Here is a 22,028-nt window from a genome sequence, read left to right on the forward strand (position 1 = left end):
GGAGATTGCTACAGTCAGAACAACATTCTTCATTGCCTCTACACTAGAGATGAGTAGTATTCAATCGAATACCTTCCTGCCATAAGTATTCGTGTAAGTGGCTGAACACCAAAGGGTTAAGCGCATCGAATATTCAATGCGTTTATCCCCTTGGGGTTCGGCCACTTACACGAATACCTATGGCGGAGAGGTATTCGATCGAATACTACTCGCTCATCTCTGCTCTACACCAGGGGTTCATCCAGTTTTGTTACTGACTGAAGTAAAAAGTCAAATGTATAGAAAGGAATGCGTCTTTCCAAATCCCATCCAATCAACTGAATTTACCACAGATAGACTCAAGGTGTAGAAACATCTCAAAGATGATCAACAGAAATGGCAGGGCTCCAGCGATTTAAAAAAAAAAAACTTGGAAAAATTAGGACTGCTGAATACAAACAAGTTATCTTTTTATTTCTTTTAATACAAAAAATACAGATTAACATTATTAGAGCCAATTTCTCAAGTAACTTTAAGGTTGATTTTCATAACCCAAAGGATCAAGCTGCAGATCCAGCAACATTAAAGAGGATTCTCTAAGTTTCAGTAGGAGTTTCTTTAGTTCTGGTTTGGAGAACACCTGTAGACACAAAAACATATAATGATGCTTGTGTATATTTGTAGGTCTCCGAGTCTTTCTGACCTCATTACATATAGTTTGATAGACACAATTTACCTTATAAAGCTTCTGATTCTCAGATGAGATTACATCAGCCAGGCGAAGGCAGTCCTGATATTGTTCTGTACTATGTAGTACGGTGTGCAGCAAGAAACACATCATGGGCAAACAAAGACTCCGTAGCAGTTCCATCTGGTGTTTACGTTCAGGATCCTCTTCTGCATCCTATATTACATAACGGTATTTTAATATATACACAATCAAGGAGAACATTTTACAATAAAAGTATTTTCGGTGGCTCCATACAACAGCTTAGGGGAGGGAGGAGGTTAAAAAAAAAAAAAAAATTACATTCAGCAGTTCTTCACCCCAGCGTCTCCACTCCGAGACCCAAAATACTTTGTGCCAGTCTCCAAAGCTTTAGTTAACCTCCCAAACACTGACCACGTGGGACATTTGCAGCAATGATTTACTTGACTGCTGCATGTGATCACACTGACTGCAGTGACCATATAGAGACCATTTGGGTCATAGAATTATTGCCAGAGGTTAACAGAGAAAATCAAATTCTGCTGACAGAGTTTGACTTTCTCATTTTAACTCCTGCCCAAAGTTCATTTTTGAGGGCCCCCTAAAAATACAACTATTATCAGTGACTCGATCCAAATAATAATAACTTACCAAACTATTCCAGGCACAAATGAGCCCTACTGATACTTATTGCACTATAGAAACCAATCAGAGCTCAGCTTTCATTTGCTAAACTAATCTGAAAAAATGAAAGCCAAAATGTGATTGTTGTCTATAGCAACCAAAGTCACTTTGCTAAAATAAGCCATGCCTGGAAAAGCCTTCTGAAAAATATTAAAATGTTGAAACCAAGTTCAGATTAATGCTCCTGTGTATGGGAAAAATGCATAGAAAAAAAAGTGGTATAACTAGTGCATACTACTGTATGTTTTGACAAGATAGCATGGACCTTTCACAAACAAAAAAGAACAAAAACCCACACACACACACTCAACAGTGTGGAAAAAAAAGGTCTTTTTCCTAAAAACACAGCATGGAATTCATTAATGTTCCCAGGCCAGTTTTTTTGGGTACAAAAGTAACACTTTGTGTCAGAAATTTGCCACCTTTTAGGATCATGTCAAGCTTGGGTGAGTACATCTCAATCTTTACAGATTTACTAGAACACGCCAGAAAACGGATGCGAGTTACATCTGAAATCTACCCCAGTCCCTGGAGCCTCTTAATAATTCTGGGGCATCTGCAGCCAGAACTCTCTCGTATTGTGCGCTGGTGTTAAGTTCCCACCACTGTGTGAAATCAGTCTCGTCATTTTCACGTCACTTTCCCTGTATTCATACATAAGAGCATTCTTAAAATTGATACACCATATTAAGGTTATCTCAGTATGAGTATAACAAAGATGACTTACATCTCTTACATCCACCATCCATCCTCCGTCTACAAACAGCAAAACATTGTAAATTTTCTCTTTTACATCAACTGTTAACACATCCAGATGATTCTTCCAGGTGCTAAACTCCATCTAAATAGAAATGAAGATCTAGTTAACAAGACTGAACGTAAAGATGATTAAACTTTACTGTAAACAATATTGTAAAATATGAAACATTGTATAAACTTTACTTGTTGGTGCAGGTTCAGACAGCTGAAAATGAAAAGAAATTTGAGGCAAACACCTAATTTCCCATCGGTCCACAGCAGAAAATTGAAGCCATGCCTTTTCCCCACTCATAAAAATGGGCCTAGTCAGCGGGGTATGTCTTCTCACGGAATCCATGGCAAAGTCAAGGGGGAAACTATCGGCGTCCTGCTTAGATTTCTGCCTCCCATTGAAAATTACAAGAGGAAGAACTTGGCAGTGATTATAAGGCAGAATTTGCCCCAATACTTGCCTCATACTTCTTTTCCTTGTGTTCATAAGCCACTTTCTCGGTGAAGGAAGCATGTTCAACAAGTCCTGGCTTCTGAGGTGGAGAATTCATATGCTTGAACCACTCATTAAATGCTTCATGTGCTTCCTGTAGAAAAGGAACCGGAAACATTGCAGTCACTTCGATCACTCCTCCATCAGTTTCAACATTTCACGACATACATGTGTAACGGTGTGTCCAAAACTGTCCCACACCAGGACAAAGAATGACTGAACATGCTTCCAATATACCCAATTCTTTGTAGATAAGCCACCACTCTATTGAGAGCACATATACATGCTTGACCGAGTGTACGTGTATAAAATGGTCAGTGGGAAAAACTTAACTGAAGAAGCAGTGCAGCTGCATAGTATCTAAGGTATATGGCCACCTTCACTTTTTAGCTACAAGAACCATGATGGGGTATTCCTACACTGATGTTTAAATGGCATTTTCCTTACATAAAGAATTTATACATTTATAAGATTATTTCTCAGGTTCTATTGCTCCATCAAGCTGAAAAAAAAAAAAAATTTTCATTGTGAAGAGCCATATTAGTAATCCATATAGTGTGCACACTGCCTGAAGATTCAAAAAACATCGCAGTTGTATAATCGTTTGCGCCTTAGTTTTTATAAAATTGGGAGAAAACATTTTTGTTAAGTTTTTATATGAAAATTTTACCAAACGTAAATACCTTTGCATTGGGTAAACCTAATATTTATGGAGAAAAATATAATTTTTGCCAATTTAAGAAAAGAAAATTCCATGTCACTATCTGTATTTAATAAACAATAAAAAAAACCAACACTTTATGCAGTGATTTTCACCCTAGCCACTAAGCCTAATACTGGACTGAAATATGCCAATTTTGTAGAGATTTTCATCGCCTCATTTACATCACAGACAACATAGTTAGGATCACAATAGAAGATCACACTTCTACAGTCAACACCCATAGTGATCCATCAATGCATCCACTACTGACAAATTATGGTCACAGCTTATCTACCCCCCTTCCCTACAAAGAGCATGTCTAGAAAACTCATAGCTCAAGGAATCAGCTCCAATCTATTGTTGGTGTGTGTGTGTGACCGTGTGTGTGTGTGTGTGTGTGTGTGTGTGACCATGTACATCATGTGTGTGCTGTAAAGCTCAGGTGAGATGGCAGCCCTTATAATCACATACAAGTCTACAATCAAAATATAAACGGATTAGTACTTATATTACAATAAATGTCTTTAAGAAATAAGAAAAAGTATTCCAGTCCGCACTCCTGAGATTTACATAAAAATTAACCTTTAATTATCCATATAAAAATGGGTAAATCCAATATAAAAAATTGAACGTGACAGTGATAAACACAAAAAGTGCATTTAAAAACCCATAAACCGGCTGTTTTCAAGAAATAAGAAAAATGGGAGAGTTGCTTTGGTACACAATATAGTCTTTTATAAAAGATAAGTTCTCACCAAGTAGGCTCTGATACATAAATGCTCCCTAATAGCATTGTCATCTTCAGGTGGCAGAGCACTGTCCATCCCTTGCTCCTCCCATTGAGAGTAAATCTCTGCTATTGAATCCTGTGGTATTTTAGCAAATACATCTTTTGCAGCGTCATGCTTCTTTGAGGCTAAAAAGGTAAGAAAGATACACAACTTTTAAACTCAATCTTATTGCTCAATGCAAGTTCAATTACACTTCTAAAATACAGAATATCCCAATACCCACCTAAATAGCTATTGCAAATTTTAATCAGATAAACCAGATCTTAAGAGGCAGCTCCAAATATGTTAGGACCCACCACAACCACACTGACTATCTTAAACCTCACTGCAGACTGCTGTACATGGCTTTAATATTTGCTGCCAGTTTAGATTTGTTGTGCCTGCAGGAGTAGTCTCTAAAGCTTCTACATTGCAGTACCAGCAAGAATGCAAAAGCATACCCAGAAATGTCCGCATGATGGCATTGCTTTGTTTTAAAGCTTCAGCTCTTTGTGCGGGATCAAAAACCAACCAGTCTATCACGTCAATCTTTGCTTTGTCCTCCTGTTAAAAAGTAAAATAAAAAAATAACTAAAATGATATATTTTAATATAACTGTATATTACACATAATATTTTTTACATTATTGAAATATTTGTCAAGCCTGGGGAATCCCTGTTATATGGATACAGCATTGAACCCTCCTTGCTGTAATCCTTATTTGTAAGAAACCATTATTTTTACTATTTTTACCATTATTATTTTAATATGAGTTTTACTATAGATGAGGATTTATTAAAACAAAAACACCAACAAAAAAAAACCCAACACACAAGACAGCGATTTATGAAGTTGGAACTGGAGTACGGAAAACAGAACAGTTGCAAACAGGTTCAAAAGCTTAACTTAGAGCCTATTCACGTTTTATAGGTATGGCTCTCACCAATGGACACCTATCTTCAGAACCGATGTTCCCCAACCTGCACCTGTCCTGTGGGGATGAGAGCACCCTATAAGATTAAACTACTGCCAGGCTAGATTGCTATATTACCTCATTGGTGCCAGAATCCAAAGCTGGTGTGACATCATGATGAGCAAATTCACCTCCATTTTTCCTACGAGTGTTTTCGACCACTCTCTTAGTAATTGTTGCAACATCCAAACCTGGAATAAATGATATGTTTAAAACAAAAGGGAAGATCAGTTTGCTGAAATACAATACAATTCTATAGACAAATATGCAACTTTTCATTTATTTTTTCGAAATATTTGTGTATTAACCTGCTTCCTTTGCAAGCTCCAGGCACTGATGGCGCTGTTCTGGTTCTGTCACATTTTCTAGAAATGAAGCATATTGAGATATGCCCAGGTCTTGTGGAAGATGGCTGACATAGAAGGCAATTAAACAAACTTGCTTCTCATTCACCAGTTTCTAGAGTATAAAAAGAGAAATAAAACAGTGAGGTAATGTTCTATCCAATCCATTTAATAAGCTAAAACCTAGAAACAGAAACACTATTGGGAAACCATATGCCACTATTAAAATGACTTCTAAAGAAAATACACAAACCACCACAACATGAAAACAACCTTTTGAAAGTCCTAATACATCCACAGAACCCTTTTCGCTCTATGCACGTTCCCAACCTTTTTTTCTTCTGATCTGCATCATAGTCCAAAAATGTGTTCTCCTAACTTACTCCAGGACTTCCATAATGGCTTCCAGGCGTCTCCCTCTCTCATTTAACTTTGTTAGGGCACTAAACCTTTTGGTCATTGGGGTCATAAATGATCTCATTGATTGCCAAACAAAAAGAGGTATATATGTCTCCTGTCTTTGCCATGCAAAGCTTCTAATATTACTCTAGTTTAAGATTTTGGGATAAGCTATATCTGTTAAGTCTTTCTGTGTTTTAATGTATTAGCAATGTAACGAAGGCAAATATTTCCTTTCACAGCTGTGGATATTTACTGCACTTATCCAAATATAAATCAGTAGCAACTTCACAGATAAACCATAAAACTAGATTTGTTATTTGCAGTTGTATGTTATAGACTGGTAAAATGAGAACAGATATGACCACACGTGTGAAAACAACAATAAAACAGGTTCCCGGACATATATGGTTTTGTCCAATGACAATTAAAAAACCCTCTCATACCTGTATATAAGTCTTTAGTACCTCCACTGATACTTCTTCCTAAAAGTAAGATAGTAAATAGATTATAAAAATACAAACCTGGCAATGCTAAAGCTACTATACACAAGCTAAAAGTGAAGCATTGTTAGAAAATTTAAGGTGAACAATTATTCAATGATGTGGCCAAATAAAACAGTTAATAGAAAAAGGCCCTATAGAGAAATAAAAAAAAAAACAAAAAAAAACAATGCAACGTTGCATTAACACAATTACCACGCGCTACAAATATCACGGTACGCACTGGAAGGGGAATCAAGTCTTTCCATTGTTCCAAGAGGTAAAGAGGATGTGGTTGTATTGTGTGACCATGATAAATAGTTCTAACCAGCTCACCGTATATTCAACAACTACTTCAAGATATGTGTCCAGGAAGCATGGAAGCCTTTCGGACTTCAAGACAGTATAGTAGGTTCTTGAATCAATAAAATTCCAGCTTCAACCGAATCACGGAAATCCAATTCAATGTGGTATAAAAAACTCCAACTTTATTATAATCCAAAAATTAAAATAGTCACATTCCAGCTTATTACAAAGGCTACGCATTTCGGGATATCATCCCTTCCTCATGGAAGGGGAATCAAGTCTTTCCATTGTTCCAAGAGGTAAAGAGGATGCAGTCAGGACGTTACAAATGTAGTGGTTGTATTGTGTGCTCCTTTATAGTAGCTGGCAAAAGATTCAAAACCTCGGTCAGAGGGAAAATGTTTCTAAATAAAGGACATCACCTTTAGAACAGATGGGGTCATTTATAGAGCAGTCTAAGGCTGCGTTCACATGGAGTAACGCGCCGCTCATTTACGTGTCAGAGTGAGCGTCAGAGTGAGCGCAGTAAAACAGAATCCCATTGACTTCAATGGGTTTGGTCTTACGCGTGCTACCCGTTGAACTCAATGGGAGGCTTTTTTACCTACTGCTTTCAAATGTGATACGCACGTAGAACAAAATGCACGCTTGAACAAAAGCGCTACCTCAAGAACGATTGGCTTAATGACACTGTACATGAAATGTTAGAGGAAAGTTCAGCACTGTTATATTAGTTTCGTTTTTTAGAACACATTTCTGTTTGAAATACTACCTTGGTTTGTAGTCCTAGTGTCCGGAAGAACAATATGAGGTGAGTCATGAAACGCAGAAGGTGACCAAGGAGCAGAGTTTTTCCTTTTGACAACCATTCACTAAATTCGTCCATTAAACCTGAAATTTTAAATTTCATATAAAGTTTTTGTACTCAATCTTGTATTTTGGGCATAACGGGATTATAAAATGATCTATAGATTAATCTGTATAATCATATACACATAGTGACTAGGAAGAGATTTTATAAGTGGACAATCTGCAGATTTTGCTTCAAATCACTGAGAAGTATAAGTGGGCGAATGTGAAAGTCAACACCCACAGTTTACTTCAATTCAATACTTATAGTGCAAACTGGAACTGAGTGGAGAGTATAAGACTAGTAAATGCAAACAGACATGTAACAATTACTACAACATATTGATATTGGAAACATGGCCTGGCAAGGTACACCTATTACATTAATATTATACACAAATAGTAATATTTATGCCACTTACCATCCACATCTCCCATAATGATATACTTCTGAATGATATGGTAATGCTCTTTATTTTCTTCCAGCACCCTCTAGAAGAAAAAAAAATAAAAAATCTTACATTATCTTTAATAGAAAACTTCCAATTTTAAAACAGTATTTCATAAATGTATACTACAGGTGAATATAAGAAAATTGCTAAGTATCTTCCTAAATACAACAACATTACATTAATATTGATAAAGGGAGTCTGTCACATAGATTTAATTTTTCAATCTGCAGTCAGCCTAGTATCAAGCAGGAGGAACTGAGAAAATTAATATTTTTCAACAAAGCTAAAGGTCATATCTGCCTCATACAGACACAGAGCCACAGGGAGCCAACTTCATTTAATATTTCCTAGTTCTGGTCTGACCACTAGGAGTAATATACCCATGATGTAGTTTCCTCCAAAGATATAAATGAGAAAGCTATTGTACATTTATGAATAGCTTTATATGTACGGTACAGAAGAAAAGGAAACGGTCATTAGTATAGTAATCTAAATAGCTTACCTTCTTATCAGTAGCCTGAAGCTCCTCAAAAACCTTCTCTAATGTCCAACTAGAAAACAAGAGACACTTCAATGAGAACCGGAGGCACCCCCGTCTGACCTTGCAGTTGTAGCTATAGAATCCTTCTTACTTTGCTTCAAAATACTCTCTGGGCAATTCATCATCTTCTGTAGAGGATATAAAAGATGCTCTAATCTCTTGTTCAACTAGACTGTCCACCATTACTCGGAAATGTGCCCAAACTGTGTCTTCCCAAGTTTCACAAACTGGAAGGAGCTGTATATCAAAATAAAATGATATTAAGTATATCCAATACGATTTAGGTGCAGATTGTGCATTTTTCATAATACATGAGTATACACTTACAAACACTGTATAACGGCACAGTTATGTTACATTACAAATAAAGATTTCTATAAAAAAAATAAAAAATCTATACATACAATATATACATCTAACTCAAACTAGCTAAACAAAACCTAACATAGCCTATTGTATGTATCACCATTAGGAGTATAACAATACACTAACTATACGTGACAAACTATAGTAACACATACCTGCTTTAAATTTCCGCTTAGTGTGGCATAAATCGCTCTCTCAAATCTACTAAACTGCTCCTAACACCAAAAAAAAAAAAAAAAAAGTTATGTTTACATTACAAAAGATATATCATCTTAGTATTTATGGAAAGTAACACAAATGTATAAAATCACACAACGTTCACGCTAGGGTTCTAGTGTTGGCTGTCCTGATTCGGTGGAGATCAACAGACAAGTGGACCGCTAAAATAATGGTTACATAAAGAGTCCAAAAGATCCCATAATGGGGTCCATTCGGTCTTTGGTTATTTTTTATTAAACGGAACACAATAGACAAATAAATAAATAAAAATAATGTGCGCACAGGACTTTTTTGTCCACCGATTTAAGATGGACATTGCAATGGCATCTTCTACAAATGTGAACACAGTGTTTTGTCACACACTGCACAACTTATGCTCCCATCAATTATGTGTTTCAGCAGATGGAGACAGATCACAATTGCTATGACATGCAGTTTCATTCAGATATAGTGCCATCAACTTTGAACTGAAAAGAAACAGTGCAATAATTTATTACATTAACCCAATACCTCTAGAACAAAAACCACAATGGTGGACCAGCTAATAGCTGATATGTTCAGCTTCATAAATCCAGGGCCATCATCTGTTCTCTTCAGGTCTGGCCCATAGCCATGTCAAATAATGAAAACTGTATTATACAAGCCAAGTCTTCCACAACAAGCACTGATCTTCATCTGCTTTAGCTCAAAGGCGATTTTCAAGTAGGGGCACCTAGATGATGCCACCTCTAAGTCGTATTTTACAAGTACTTACATCATCAGCCATCCGCCAGCAGCAAGCTTTCCACACACAACGATGTGGATTTCCCTCCACTTGTTGCAGTTCATTACCACCTATAGAAAAGCACAAAAGAAGAAAATAATTATTAAAAATACTTCACCTAAGAAAATTACATTTCAGTTTACATTCCCAGGGACTACATAAGGAGAACAGATATTTCCACTCCTTATATCCCGCCATGTTTATCAACCACCCATCTATCCCAGTACATCTAAAAGTACCAGAATTATTACCCAGCCAGTACAATATTAGAAAGTGTATTTTCTCAGCCGCCATTGAAAGCCTAGAATAATAATTGCCACTGTTCTGGAAGTTTAAGAGCCACAAAAGTGAACATCACCTTTACTTATGTTGGGGTCATGATACAGTTTCCATCCCTCTAATGTGGCGGCTCTCCAGGCTTGACCACATCTTTTACACAAGCGTTGTGCCTAACAAGAGAGGATAAAGATATTGTTGTTTATTGCTGACCTAACAGAACATAACATTACATTAAAATAAATTCTGTATCAATTCCTCATTGTTTTCTAAAAATCTGCTTGCAGTCGTTCATTGTTGACTTCCAGTGGTTAAAAATCAGCCCATGGTCATGTGATGGACAGCCCATGGTAATACATAGCTCAATAAAGTCACAGAACCTGTGACCATCACATGACCATGGTTGGATTTTTATCATTTACTAAGTAGAATGATTAGGATATAAAAAAAACCCCAAAACCTTAGAAATTATAGGGGATAATTGTTTAACGTTTGTTTACACAAACAATAGCATTTATTTGCTGAAACTGGACATTCCCTTTAACCCCTTAAAAACGCAGCCCAAAAGTGCATTAAAGAGGACCTTTAATGTCCTCAAGGCACATATGGTTTTACATACTGCTTGAAAGCAGCTGAATTCAGTGCACTGTCGATTTCCCGTTATGTGGCCCGGGTGCAGAGCTCCTCCTGGCAGTATTTGTCAATAGATGAGTACTAGTGGGGCACTCCTCACCGCTTAGCGGTATGGCTGGGCGGTAAGGAACGCCCCCTCACAGTACAGCGCTGCGGACAGACTGTCAGGAGGGGCATTCCCAGTTAGACTGTCAGGAACGCCATTCTGACAGTGAAGAGCTCTCGGTAAATGCACTGATAGCTCTTCCCCCAGGGCACATAACGGGAAAACCGACAGTGCGCTGAATGCGAATATTTTAAGCTCTTTAAGCCTTAATTGGTAAGCTTGGGCAACCCTTTTAACAAAAACATGTTTGCATCTGTTTTATACATGTGATGGTGTTTTGTCAAAATCCATGCAGGTGCTGTAAAATCAACCAGATATACAGAAGAGATTTTCAATGGCAAAAACTTTTCTGCTGAGTGTATTTGTTTTTTTCTCCACTATAATTTTGGTCACATCATCCTCAGTGTCACAATGCAACTCCACTCATGGGTGAAAGTCACAGGGCAGCACTTGGGACTTTGGTTGCAGTCAAAACAGCTGTTTAGCCCCAGACTTAAAGAGGACCTTTCACCATATCCGGGCACAGGCAGTTCTATATACTGCCGGAAAGCTGACAGTGCGCTGAATTCAGCACACTGTCGGCTTTCCCGATCTGTGCCCGGTGTGAAGAGCTTACGGTCCGGTACCGTAGCTCTTCTATGGTCAGAAGGGCGTTTCTGACACTCAGTCAGAGACGTCCTTCTTCACAGCACAGCCAATCGCGCTGTGCTGTGAGAGCCGGGAGGAACGCCCGGTCAGAAGGGCGTTTCTGACCATTAGCCAGAGACGTCCTTCTGCCTCGCGGCGCCTATCGCGCTGTGCTGTGGAGCAGGGAGCAACTCCCCCCTCCCTCTCCTGATAATACTCGTCTATGGACGAGCTGTGTGAGCAGAGGGAGGGGGCGTTCCTCCCCGCTCACACTGTACAGCGCGATTGGCGCCGCGCGGCAGAAGGACGTCTCTGGCTAATGGTCAGAAACGCCCTTCTGACCATAGAGCACTACGGTACCGGACCGTAAGCTCGTCACACCGGGCACAGATCAGGAAAGCCGACAGTGCGCTGAATTCAGCGCACTGTCAGCTTTCCGGCAGTATATAACACTGCCTGTGCCCGGATATGGTGAAAGGTCCTCTTTAACATGCACAGAAAAAACTACCAATAGTAGGAGTCTAAATCCACTGGACCCTAGCAATAGGAGATCGTAAATTGTAAGACCAGATGTCTGACTTATTTTTTTTTTTATATCTTAGTATGCTATGAAAACATAGCTGCCAAAACCCACTCTAACACATCATTACACTGCAAAGTGATTTTTGAGTTGATCCATTTCTGGCAAAACAAGGTCTAACCATCAATATGAAAGCATCACCGACTTACTTTATGACCACAGGCCAGTGCAGATTTTGGTCACAACCAAATCAAATATCATTATGAGATCTAACTAATACCTATACAGGTCTTTTCACATGTTTTACCTCCTCTGTCATGCCAGCTCTGATCAACGTGAAGAGATACTTCAAAAGCCTGATGTCATCTTCACGATCAAGATCATCCAAAGGAAGTTTCTGTCTTATGGGGGCATCAGGATCCTACAACAAATTTAAAGCAAACAAATGATAAAAATGTTATACTATGCAAATAAATCAACAAACATGAGAATGCAATGGTCTGACTAAGGCTACAAACAAACGAGAGGATCTCTAGTCTACAGTCAACGACAGGGGATATGATTCCAGTCACCAGCAGAAATTCTTTGGGCCACAAAATGATCTAATGTGGACTGTGCTGGGGTGTGATTTATGCTCAGTTTGCAAGCTGAGTGTAGGGAAAGTGCAAGATTGAGTAAGTTACACCCTGACAGCTGCACCCACGTCATGTACTAGGACAGTCCGTATGGGACAATACATATAATGGGTCGTATGAAACTGTGTGCTAAATACAGGAATACCACGCTGAATAAATCTGATTTAAAGTAGCAAACATTGTAAGACAACATAAAACACACCATAAGTTTCCTTTAAAACATTATATGAAAACGGAAATGAAATATATCACCATGAAAATGCCGTCTAAGGCATCTTGCTAAAGAGCAGGAACAGCTGAGCAGATTGAGATATGGTTTGGTTGGAAAGCTTTCAGTATAACCTGTCATTTACTTATCTGTTCTTTCTATGATTAGAATGAGTAATGAGTCCAGTAGGTGATCCCAGTACTGAATAACAGCTAATCTCTGTGGGCACAAATCGCTGTTAGCACTGCCCACTGCATTCAATTACTTCTTCCAAGCATAGAAAGAACAGAGCAATAATTGTCAGATTATACTGAATCTTTTCCCACAAAACTACATATCAATATACTCTTCTCCCCCTGCTCTATATAGCATGGTGCTGCAGCGGAAACTGCATTTTTATGGGGACATGTTCCCTTTAAAATTTAAAACTAGAGTTCAAGTTTTTAAGAAACTAAAAGTGTACGGTCATGTGGGTGTTCTCCCCTGGGATGTAAAAACTGCCTGTTTGTATGTTTGTACAGTGTTATCAGTTGCTGAAACTATCGGCACCAATATCACTCCAATGGTAACAGCTGCGAACAAGAAAGTGTGTTGAGTTCAGCAGAACAAGTTTCCTATTAATTTATAACACTGTAACTTCCTCTTTACAGGTCATACATACCAATTCTGTAACCAACGGTCGCTTGCTTCCCAGTGCTGAAAAACTTTTCTGTTTCAAAGTGTGCAGGGTATTTTCCCTATGGACAGACACAAAAGAGAAAAAGGAAGTTATTGATTGTTAATCATCATATCTGTTACTAAACTGTGCAGATTGTGCTACATCATTTGCCACATGTAGTTCTGCTTTGTCCCAGTCATGTGACAGGAACAAGACAAAGCTTCCCATGATGGAATGACATCCTGTCTGCCGATCAGATAACTTATAACCTACTAGCTGTTACCCGCGACTTCGTCTGCGGTGATTGTAGCAGTGGGTATAGACAGGCATGGATAAGGTTTTCGTAGTGTGTATAAGGTCTGGGATATGAAATGTAAGTTTGTATCTTGTTTTCGCTATAATTCAGAGAATACGTGAGACTTTTGTGTTGAAGTTCATTTGTATTTGAGCTGCTATACGGTGTTGTGAGAAACTTTACATAGTGACTTTGGGACAGAGGTATTTGAAGTTAACCCTTTCCTGCCGATGGCATTTTTTGATTTTCGTTTTTGACTCCCCTCCTTCTAAACCCCATAACTTTTTTATTTCTCCGCTCCCAGAGCCATATGAGGTCTTAATTTTTCCTGGGACAAATTTTTCTTCATGATGCCACCATTATTTATTCTATATAATGTACTGGGAAGCAGGGAAAAAATTCAGAATGGGGTGGATTTGAAGAAAAAATGCATTTCTGCGACTTTCTTCCGGGCTTTGGTTTTAGGGCGTTCACTGTGCAACAAAAATGACATGTCCCCTGTATTCTGTGTTTCGTTACGATTCCGGGGATACCAAATTTATATGGTTTTATTTACATTTTGACCCCTTAAAAAAAAAATCCAAAACTGTGTTAAAAAATTATTTTTTGAAAAGTCGCCATATTCCGACAGCCGTAACTTTTTTATACGTGCGTGTACGGGGATGTATAGGGCGTCTTTTTTTGCGGGACTGGGTGTACTTTGTAGTTCTACCATTTTCGGGAAATGTTATTGCTTTGATCACTTTTTATTCAAATTTTTATCAGAATCAAAACAGTGTTAAAATGGCGGTTTGGCACTTTTGACCATTTTTCCCGCTACGGCGTTTACCGAACAGGAAAAATATTTGTATAGCTTTGTAGAGCGGGCGATTTTGGACGTGGGGATACCTAACATGTATGTGTTTCACCGTTTTTAACTACTTTTATATGTGTTCTAGGGAAAGGGGGGTGATTTGAATTTTTAATCCTTTTTTTTTTTTTATATATATTTTTTTTACTTTTATTAAACTTTTTTTTTTTGCATTTATTAGACTGCCTAGGGGTATTGACATGGGTGGGCGGTGTCGCGGATTGTCAGAGCGGTGGGGGTCGGCAAACATGGCTGCTCCGTTAAAGAGAGCCTCCTGGAGTATCATTAAGGTGAGGGGCAAAGTGGTAAAGTATATGTATATGTGATTGTGTGGGGTTAGGGGCTAAGCTGTAGAGGGCAATATGAATTTTGTGGCTTGCTATGGTCCAAAGTGTGTGAGATTGCAGAGATGGTGGTGTGAGTTTGGGTTTTGTGGGGGTCCTGGCACAAATGTATGTGCGCTATTGTAACGAAAAGTAGCCTATTGTTTAATTGGGTGTATTAACTATGTTTGTGGAAAGTTTCAGCCAAATCGGTGGAGCGGTTTTTCCGTGATTGAGGAACAAACATCCGAACATGCAAACATCCAAACACACAAACTTTCACATTTATAATATTAATAGGATTTATAGGTCTCTAAATCTGTTGCTCCTTGTGTGTCCCTAAGAATCCATTCTGTGCCATTAAAACACATCTTTTAGCAATGAATACTTTAACAAGAACTCTGTAACATGGTGCAAACTGCACAATGGCTTATGCATTGTGTATACAGAGGTTGGTGTTATACAGTACACACCAGGGCAGAATGCAGTATGGAACCACACTATAGGCACATCACATCCAGTCTTGTCTATATAGTAGCATACACACTATACAACCTCTTGCACTGCACACACCAATCACAACCTCATACAGAGCTCTCCAAGCAAAGGAGTCCAGCACTTGTCATGTATTGGACTCCACACGCAAAATGAAAAAATAGCTGTTACATGCTATGGCTACAAACAGTCCACTGTGCAATATCCACAAAGGATCTGCTTGCAGCAAGAACTGTCTGAATTTTGCACAGGATTAACTCGTGCAGCTAGAATGCTGTTAAGCTTTGCATTGCAAAGTTTAAAAGTCACCAAAGAATCTTCAGCAAAACACTTTGTGCTGTTGGTTTTTTTTCTGCAGTATGTGGAAGGGAGTTGTTGAAACTTCATCTACTTGACTGCTACTGTAATCCACAATGGCGGTGAACCCACCCCAAACTTGTAACCTTATATATAGAAACTTCTGGCTGGTAGGCTGAGTTTACATGTAGCTTTTTGCTGAAGAACTGCAAGTAGATTTTAATTGCAGTAATGCCTAGCACACGTTACTTTGCATTACCATACCAATGAATAGCAAAGTGAAAATGTGTTCCCTACTACTGCAATGCCAAAAAAACTGCATGCAGTAAAAAAGTGCAGTGTAAACCCAGCCTTATATTTTTTTTTGGACTTGTTTTCTCAATCACATACCTGCCACAACAACTGTTTTTTCTCCTCATCAGTGCTGCTGTGTACTATAAGATGCTGCTCATATGAACAGTAAGAGATGTATGTGCACAGGACCTCTGGAGAGCAATTAGAGCCTTTTATATTATACTATCCTAATGAAGTGCATCTTGGAAGGCCACTGCATATGGTTCAGTACAATGTAAAGTGTCTTTTACACAAGACAACAATGAAAATTACTTTTCAGGAATGTGTGATCTCTGTTGTCCAATCAGAAAGAATTCTTATTTATTATTACTTTTGTCAGATTCAAGTTATTTCTGTGACCATTGTGGGTTTTTCTTTTATTAAAACAAGGGGTGCCAACAATTTCGCCCACATCTGTATATAAGGGCAGAGCCACTACCAGTATGCATGTCCACAGGGGCACTATAATTCTATGGGGTCAGAAGACTGTATACAACAGCAGAGTCACTATATTGCTATTGCATATTTCCTGAAAGTATATACCTATTGGTATTCTTATAGTAATGCAGTATAGATCTAGTAATCGTTCAAATAACTAATTAACAATTTTGCATTTTGTACTGAATTTGAAAGAAATGTGGCCTATCAACTTCAAAATGTATCCAGCTGAGTTACAGACCCCTGACCTAAACTGAGTTGGAGCACATAGGTACATTCTATGTTAACAGAACAATGACATCCAGTTTTATTTGTTACATACCAGTATACTGCTTTAGCATAAAATTCGATGTTTTCAGAGAAATCACCAACATCATCCTTCGCAATACTTTCCAGCCAATCTACTACTAACTGAAAGAGAAAAATTGTCAACAAAGTAAAATCTGGTACCTAGAAAAGTAGAGAGAATTCCAAAATACAGTCTGCAAGTATAACACTAGAGATGAGCAAACACTATTCGAAACAGCCGTTTTGAATAGCACACTCCCATAGAAATGAATGAACGTAGCTGGCACGAGGGGGGTTAAGCGGCCGACGACAAAGTCAGCGTGCCAGCCGCTTCCATTCATTTCTATGGGACCTGCTATTCGAAACGGCTGTTTCGAATAGTGTTTGCTCATCTCTATATAACACTGAATTCTACAATGGTAGAGTTATTGGTCTGGACTCTGGACCTCTCTTCTCCAGGAGCATACAGTCAATGAGACAGGGCAAGGAAGATGCCTCTCACTTCAAACAGTTTGATCTGCAGGGGGGACTCTGACTTGGACCATAGGCCTTGACCACTCAAGGCACTAAAAACCGCTCCCCAACCAGAAAGACTGTCGTCTGTGGAAATCACGTTCCAGCAGAGGGAGTGAATAGACTTTCCCCAGGAGATCCCCAGGGAGAACAGCCACTGAAGAATCTCCCAGTGGGCCAATGGAGATAGAAGGATCAGGCGGTCGAAGCTGTACGGAGATGTTACATACATACATAGTTACATACATAGTTGATGAGGTTGGATAAAGACATGAGTCCATCAAGTCCAACCTATAACCATACAATCCCCTACAGTGTTGATCCAGGGGAAGGCAAAAAACCCCATGAGGCTCATGCCAATTGCCCTATTTCAGGGGAAAAAATTCCTTCCCGACTCCAAATCTGGCAGTCAGTATAAAACCCTGGATCAACGTGTCCTTAAAATCTAGAGACCATAACCCATTTTATTTTTCTCATGTGTCCCAGATGTCAGAATCGCCAATTGTAGCAAGCACAAGTGAAATTGAGCATAAGATATGGCCTTGAAGATCGACACCATTGTGCCCAGGACCCGCATGCAGAGACAAGGTGCACACAAGAGTTCCGCCAAGGAACAGTCCCAGGAATTTCATACATTGGGAAGGCACAAGACAAGACTTCTCCTTGTTGATGAGCCAGCTGATCCGGCAAAGGAGATCCAAGATGATTTGTAAACTGGTCAGACGGTCCATCTTGGAGGGGCTTTCAACAGGTGGTTGTCCAAGTATGGAATCACGGCGACTCATCTGGAGTGGAGAAAACCCATGAGGAAAGCAATCAACTTGATAATTACCCGTGGTGAAGAGGCCAACCCCAAGGTAGAGCAACAAATTGGAAAGCACATGATCTGACTGCGAAACAAAAAAAGTGTCAAATCACGATGGCAACGTGGAGATAAGCATCATGAATGTCGACGGGCAACAGAAATTTTCTGGTCTCCAGGGATGTCACCACCGACTGTAGAGACAACATGCAGAACTTACGAACACAGACAAACTGGTTGAGCTCCTTCAGGTCCAGGATAAGGGTGAAGAGAATCGTCCTTCTTGGAGACGGTGAACAGGTTGGCGTGAAAACCCTGGAAGTGCTCTGGAGCGAGAACAGGGATGACACCCTGTCGTTGAAGAGCAGAAACGGCCTGAGGGTCCCAGAGTGTGATAAGACCTTCGGGTAGAAGAGGGCTAGGAAGTGGAAGGCCTGGAGGACTTGGTGTGGGAATGCCAGTCAAGTCTGGCCTTGAAGGAAGGCTTCTTGGAACAGGAAACTCAGGGCGATCCAGTGGGCGAGAGGTGGAGCCCCGAAAGAGCAAAAGGGCTGAGAGGTGGCAGCTGGCGTTTAGACCACCACTGAGGAAGAATATAGCCCCCTCCCCAAGTAGCTTCTGAGATGCGCTTCTCCAAGCCCTGGCCAAAAAGCCGGTTGTGTCAATGTGTTAATGTCCTCATGAATGTGCAGTTTTATAAACAGCTAGAAAGCCAACAGTGCGCTGAATTCCATCAGCTTTCCCAGGATGTGTCCTGGTGCTGGAGATATCCGTGCCATTAATTTTGACACCAATATCTCGTCACTGTCAGAAGGGAGTTCCTCATAGCTCAGCATCATTGCTGAGCTGTGAAGAATGCCCTCCCCCTCTGACTGTACTCTAACATTCTTGCACTGTCTGAGGTGGGGGGTTTCTTACTGTTCAGCGGGGATGGTAGGCATTGGGGAGATACCGGTGCCAAAATTAACGGTATCAATATCTCTACCATGGGTGTACATACTGGGAAAGATAACAGTGCACTGAATTCAGTGCACTGTTGGCTTTCTAGTGGTATAAAAAACTGCAAATTCATGAGACATGAGAGGTCCACTTTAAGTAGGTGTATGGTCATGTATTCAACACACTACATGGTTGCATATGAATTACACCTATTGCAATGATTAACCAGTTTGCTAAAAACTTTATGCTAAAGGAACATTTGTGAATATAAGGTTAAAGGGATTGTCTAGGTTATCCCCTTTTTTGGTAAGGCGGCCAGGGAAGGTAAACAAACAAAAAGTAAACAAACAAACAAAAAAAACAAAACTCATCTGTCTCCAATACATCCCACCACACTGCTCTGATATCTTTTTTTGACTGACTTTGTCGCTGCCCTTGAAGCGGGATGTCATTTGCTTATCACCTGTGGTGTCCCGTGTTCTTTCCTTAGGCCAGTGACTGGCCTCAGGAATTACATTTTGGCGAAAGTCCCCACTGCACAAGACACCAGAGCAGCAAGACCAGAATGTTGTGGGAGACACAGGAGCACCTAAAACAAGAGAATATTTTTTTTAATCACCTTCCCTATCCTCCTTACCAAAAACAAGTTATCCTGGACAACCCCTTTAATGGTTAAAACCATACTGGAAGACCCTTATACCACAATAAAAGCATTACTTTTTTTTTTTACTTTATAAATAAACAAAAGTCTTATCGCTTCATTTTATTTAATCCCTTGAAGGACACCAACGTACCTGGCTCTGTCTTACAAGTGAATCCCGCTCAAAGAGTTTGTCCACAATCATTTTTTCACTTGCATTTGGTGCCTGATGAAAAAAAAAGAAAGGGTAAAACAAAAAAACCTCCCAAAAAAACAAAACAACTATTATTCTCAAACTGTTTAGTAACTCATTTTGCAGTCAAGAGACTAAGTGGTTTAGTTGTACTGGTAACGGTCATATTAATGCCAACAACATAATGGTCCTAGGAAGTAGGAAACGTCAGAATCCTGTTTTGCACATGAATGAAATGTGGGGGGGAAGGGGGGGGGGTAAATCAGTAAAAGATGACTGATAGGCAGGTTAAGGTAAATTAAAGTTATCAGCAAAACCACAGGACCACATGTGGCTTATAATCTTGTTTCATTATGCAGTGAGCTCCACCTTGTAGTAAATGCAAGCTATTGAATTTTATTACTTAACTATGATTATGTTGACAGAGGAATTGTAAGAAATGAATAAGAATTTTGGGGAATAGCACATTTTACTCACAAGTTAAAGGGGTTGACTAGGCAAAAATGGACAACCCTTTTAACGTTTAAATCACCCAGGGGCAGTAGAAGAAAAAAAACAAAAACAAAAAAACCAACATACTCACCTGTCCCTATTGCTCCAGTGTCCTCCTGTGCATCTGGAGTCTCTTCTGGAGTTCCGCTAATGCCAATCAGCAGCCTCAGGAAGGTGGACCCTAGATGTCAGAATTAGTGACATTACGGGTCCTTTGCTGATTGGCCTCAGTGGCCACTGTTACCAATCGGTGGAACTCTGGAAAAGACCCGAGAGACACTGCCAAACCAAAAGAATCGGAACATGTGGGAGGACACCGAAGCAACTGGGAAAGGTGAGTATGCAACTTTTATATTTTTTCTTACTGTTCCTGAGCGATTTAAACATTACAAGGATTGTCCATTTTTGCCTGAACAACTGTTTGGTGGTAAGAAATTTCAAGAGTTCTAATAGGTCAAAAGTGGAACCATGCAATTAGGAAGATGCCAGTGTGAACGGTCTTCAAAAAGGTGGTGCTAGAGTACCTCTTTTCTACTAAGGAGGCCTATTTCACATATTCCTCACCAAGGGAAAGCTTCAGAATTTGCAGTAGTTGTAATAAGTTTTTTTTTTTGTTTGTTTTTTTTTTTAAACCATGTACATCACAATCACAAGAAAACTTACCACAATCTCAAACATATTTTCATCCTCCAATGCGGATTGTATCCGGTCTCTAAAGAGAAGGAAAAAATAACAAACGTAAAATATGTATTTAAGGATAAACTGTGTTGGGTTTTGAAAGCTACATTATATGGAATAATTGATTTTTAGTAAAAAAAAAATTTTCTCAGAACAGTAGAACATAAAAGCTTTCATAGTTAAAAGGGGTTGTCCTGTTTCAACAAATTTTACTCATTATCTGAAAAATTGTAGTGTCAAAGCACAGTGATCAGAGATCTGTCTTATAACAAGCAGTGCACAAGCCTTTGTAAGTTTTCTTGCCTTTTTTTTTTTAACGCCGTTCAATATATTGAAAAAAAACAAGTTTCTTCTATTCTTTGGATCGGCACGATCACAACAATGCCAAGTTTATATTTTTTAGTCTTTAGTTTTAATACCTTTCCAAAAATATAAAACTTTGAAAAAAGCAAAAATAATTTATTTTAGTCACCATATACTGACATCGTAACTTTTTTTTATATTTCAGTGAAAGTAGCTGTGTATAGCAACATTTTTTTAGTGCCACAAAATATAGTTTTTATTCATTTTTAATAGTGAAGGCAAAAGGTGATTTGGCTCTTGAGTTTTGTAAAGTACTTGCAAATCTTAGAAAGAGATGAGATAACACACCTGTATAGTGATGCAATGAGCCTCCAAGTTACCATCTCTTGGCGAAGTAGCCATAAGACACTGGCGGTCTTAGAAAACTTTTGCTGTCCTGGAGTGACACGATTGGCTATCTTTTTCAGCAAATTAACCTAAAAGTGAACACAATATAAAAACACAGAAATTGATTTCATATCCAATTGACACAACAGTATTTTGCATCAGTATTTTAGCTCTATTAGCTCCCCCAACTACTGTAAACCACAGGTATGGTAATGTACACAAAATGAATACAATTCCAACCATATCTTTCTAATGCTGATGAGCCTTCAGGATGCCTGTAAAAACCAGCTCAAGGGACGTTGCCTTCAGTTCCGGAG

At 39.1% G+C, this 22,028-nt stretch overlaps 1 protein-coding gene across 1 annotated transcript in view; it reads right to left on the reverse strand.

Moving 5' to 3' along the window:
• Positions 1-486: 486 nt before the first annotated feature.
• Positions 487-22,028, reverse strand: part of NUP107 (nucleoporin 107) — a 28,937-nt gene continuing 7,395 nt past the window's right edge. Inside the window, exons 7-28 of the mRNA XM_075274413.1 lie at positions 21,673-21,800; positions 21,007-21,055; positions 19,813-19,884; positions 16,799-16,887; positions 13,449-13,524; positions 12,252-12,365; positions 10,141-10,231; positions 9,774-9,853; positions 8,956-9,015; positions 8,526-8,671; positions 8,396-8,444; positions 7,864-7,933; positions 7,365-7,483; positions 6,251-6,289; positions 5,370-5,520; positions 5,140-5,252; positions 4,550-4,652; positions 4,074-4,234; positions 2,584-2,709; positions 2,100-2,213; positions 716-883; positions 487-619 (exon numbers count right to left, since the gene is read on the reverse strand). Coding sequence (XP_075130514.1) covers positions 512-619; positions 716-883; positions 2,100-2,213; positions 2,584-2,709; positions 4,074-4,234; positions 4,550-4,652; positions 5,140-5,252; positions 5,370-5,520; positions 6,251-6,289; positions 7,365-7,483; positions 7,864-7,933; positions 8,396-8,444; positions 8,526-8,671; positions 8,956-9,015; positions 9,774-9,853; positions 10,141-10,231; positions 12,252-12,365; positions 13,449-13,524; positions 16,799-16,887; positions 19,813-19,884; positions 21,007-21,055; positions 21,673-21,800 — 2,226 coding nt within the window. The 3' untranslated portion in view covers positions 487-511. The remainder of the gene's footprint in view (positions 620-715; positions 884-2,099; positions 2,214-2,583; positions 2,710-4,073; positions 4,235-4,549; positions 4,653-5,139; positions 5,253-5,369; positions 5,521-6,250; positions 6,290-7,364; positions 7,484-7,863; positions 7,934-8,395; positions 8,445-8,525; positions 8,672-8,955; positions 9,016-9,773; positions 9,854-10,140; positions 10,232-12,251; positions 12,366-13,448; positions 13,525-16,798; positions 16,888-19,812; positions 19,885-21,006; positions 21,056-21,672; positions 21,801-22,028) is intronic.

The sequence above is a fragment of the Leptodactylus fuscus genome, chromosome 5, assembly GCF_031893055.1.
Source record: "Leptodactylus fuscus isolate aLepFus1 chromosome 5, aLepFus1.hap2, whole genome shotgun sequence".
NCBI classification, from domain to species: Eukaryota; Metazoa; Chordata; class Amphibia; order Anura; family Leptodactylidae; genus Leptodactylus; species Leptodactylus fuscus.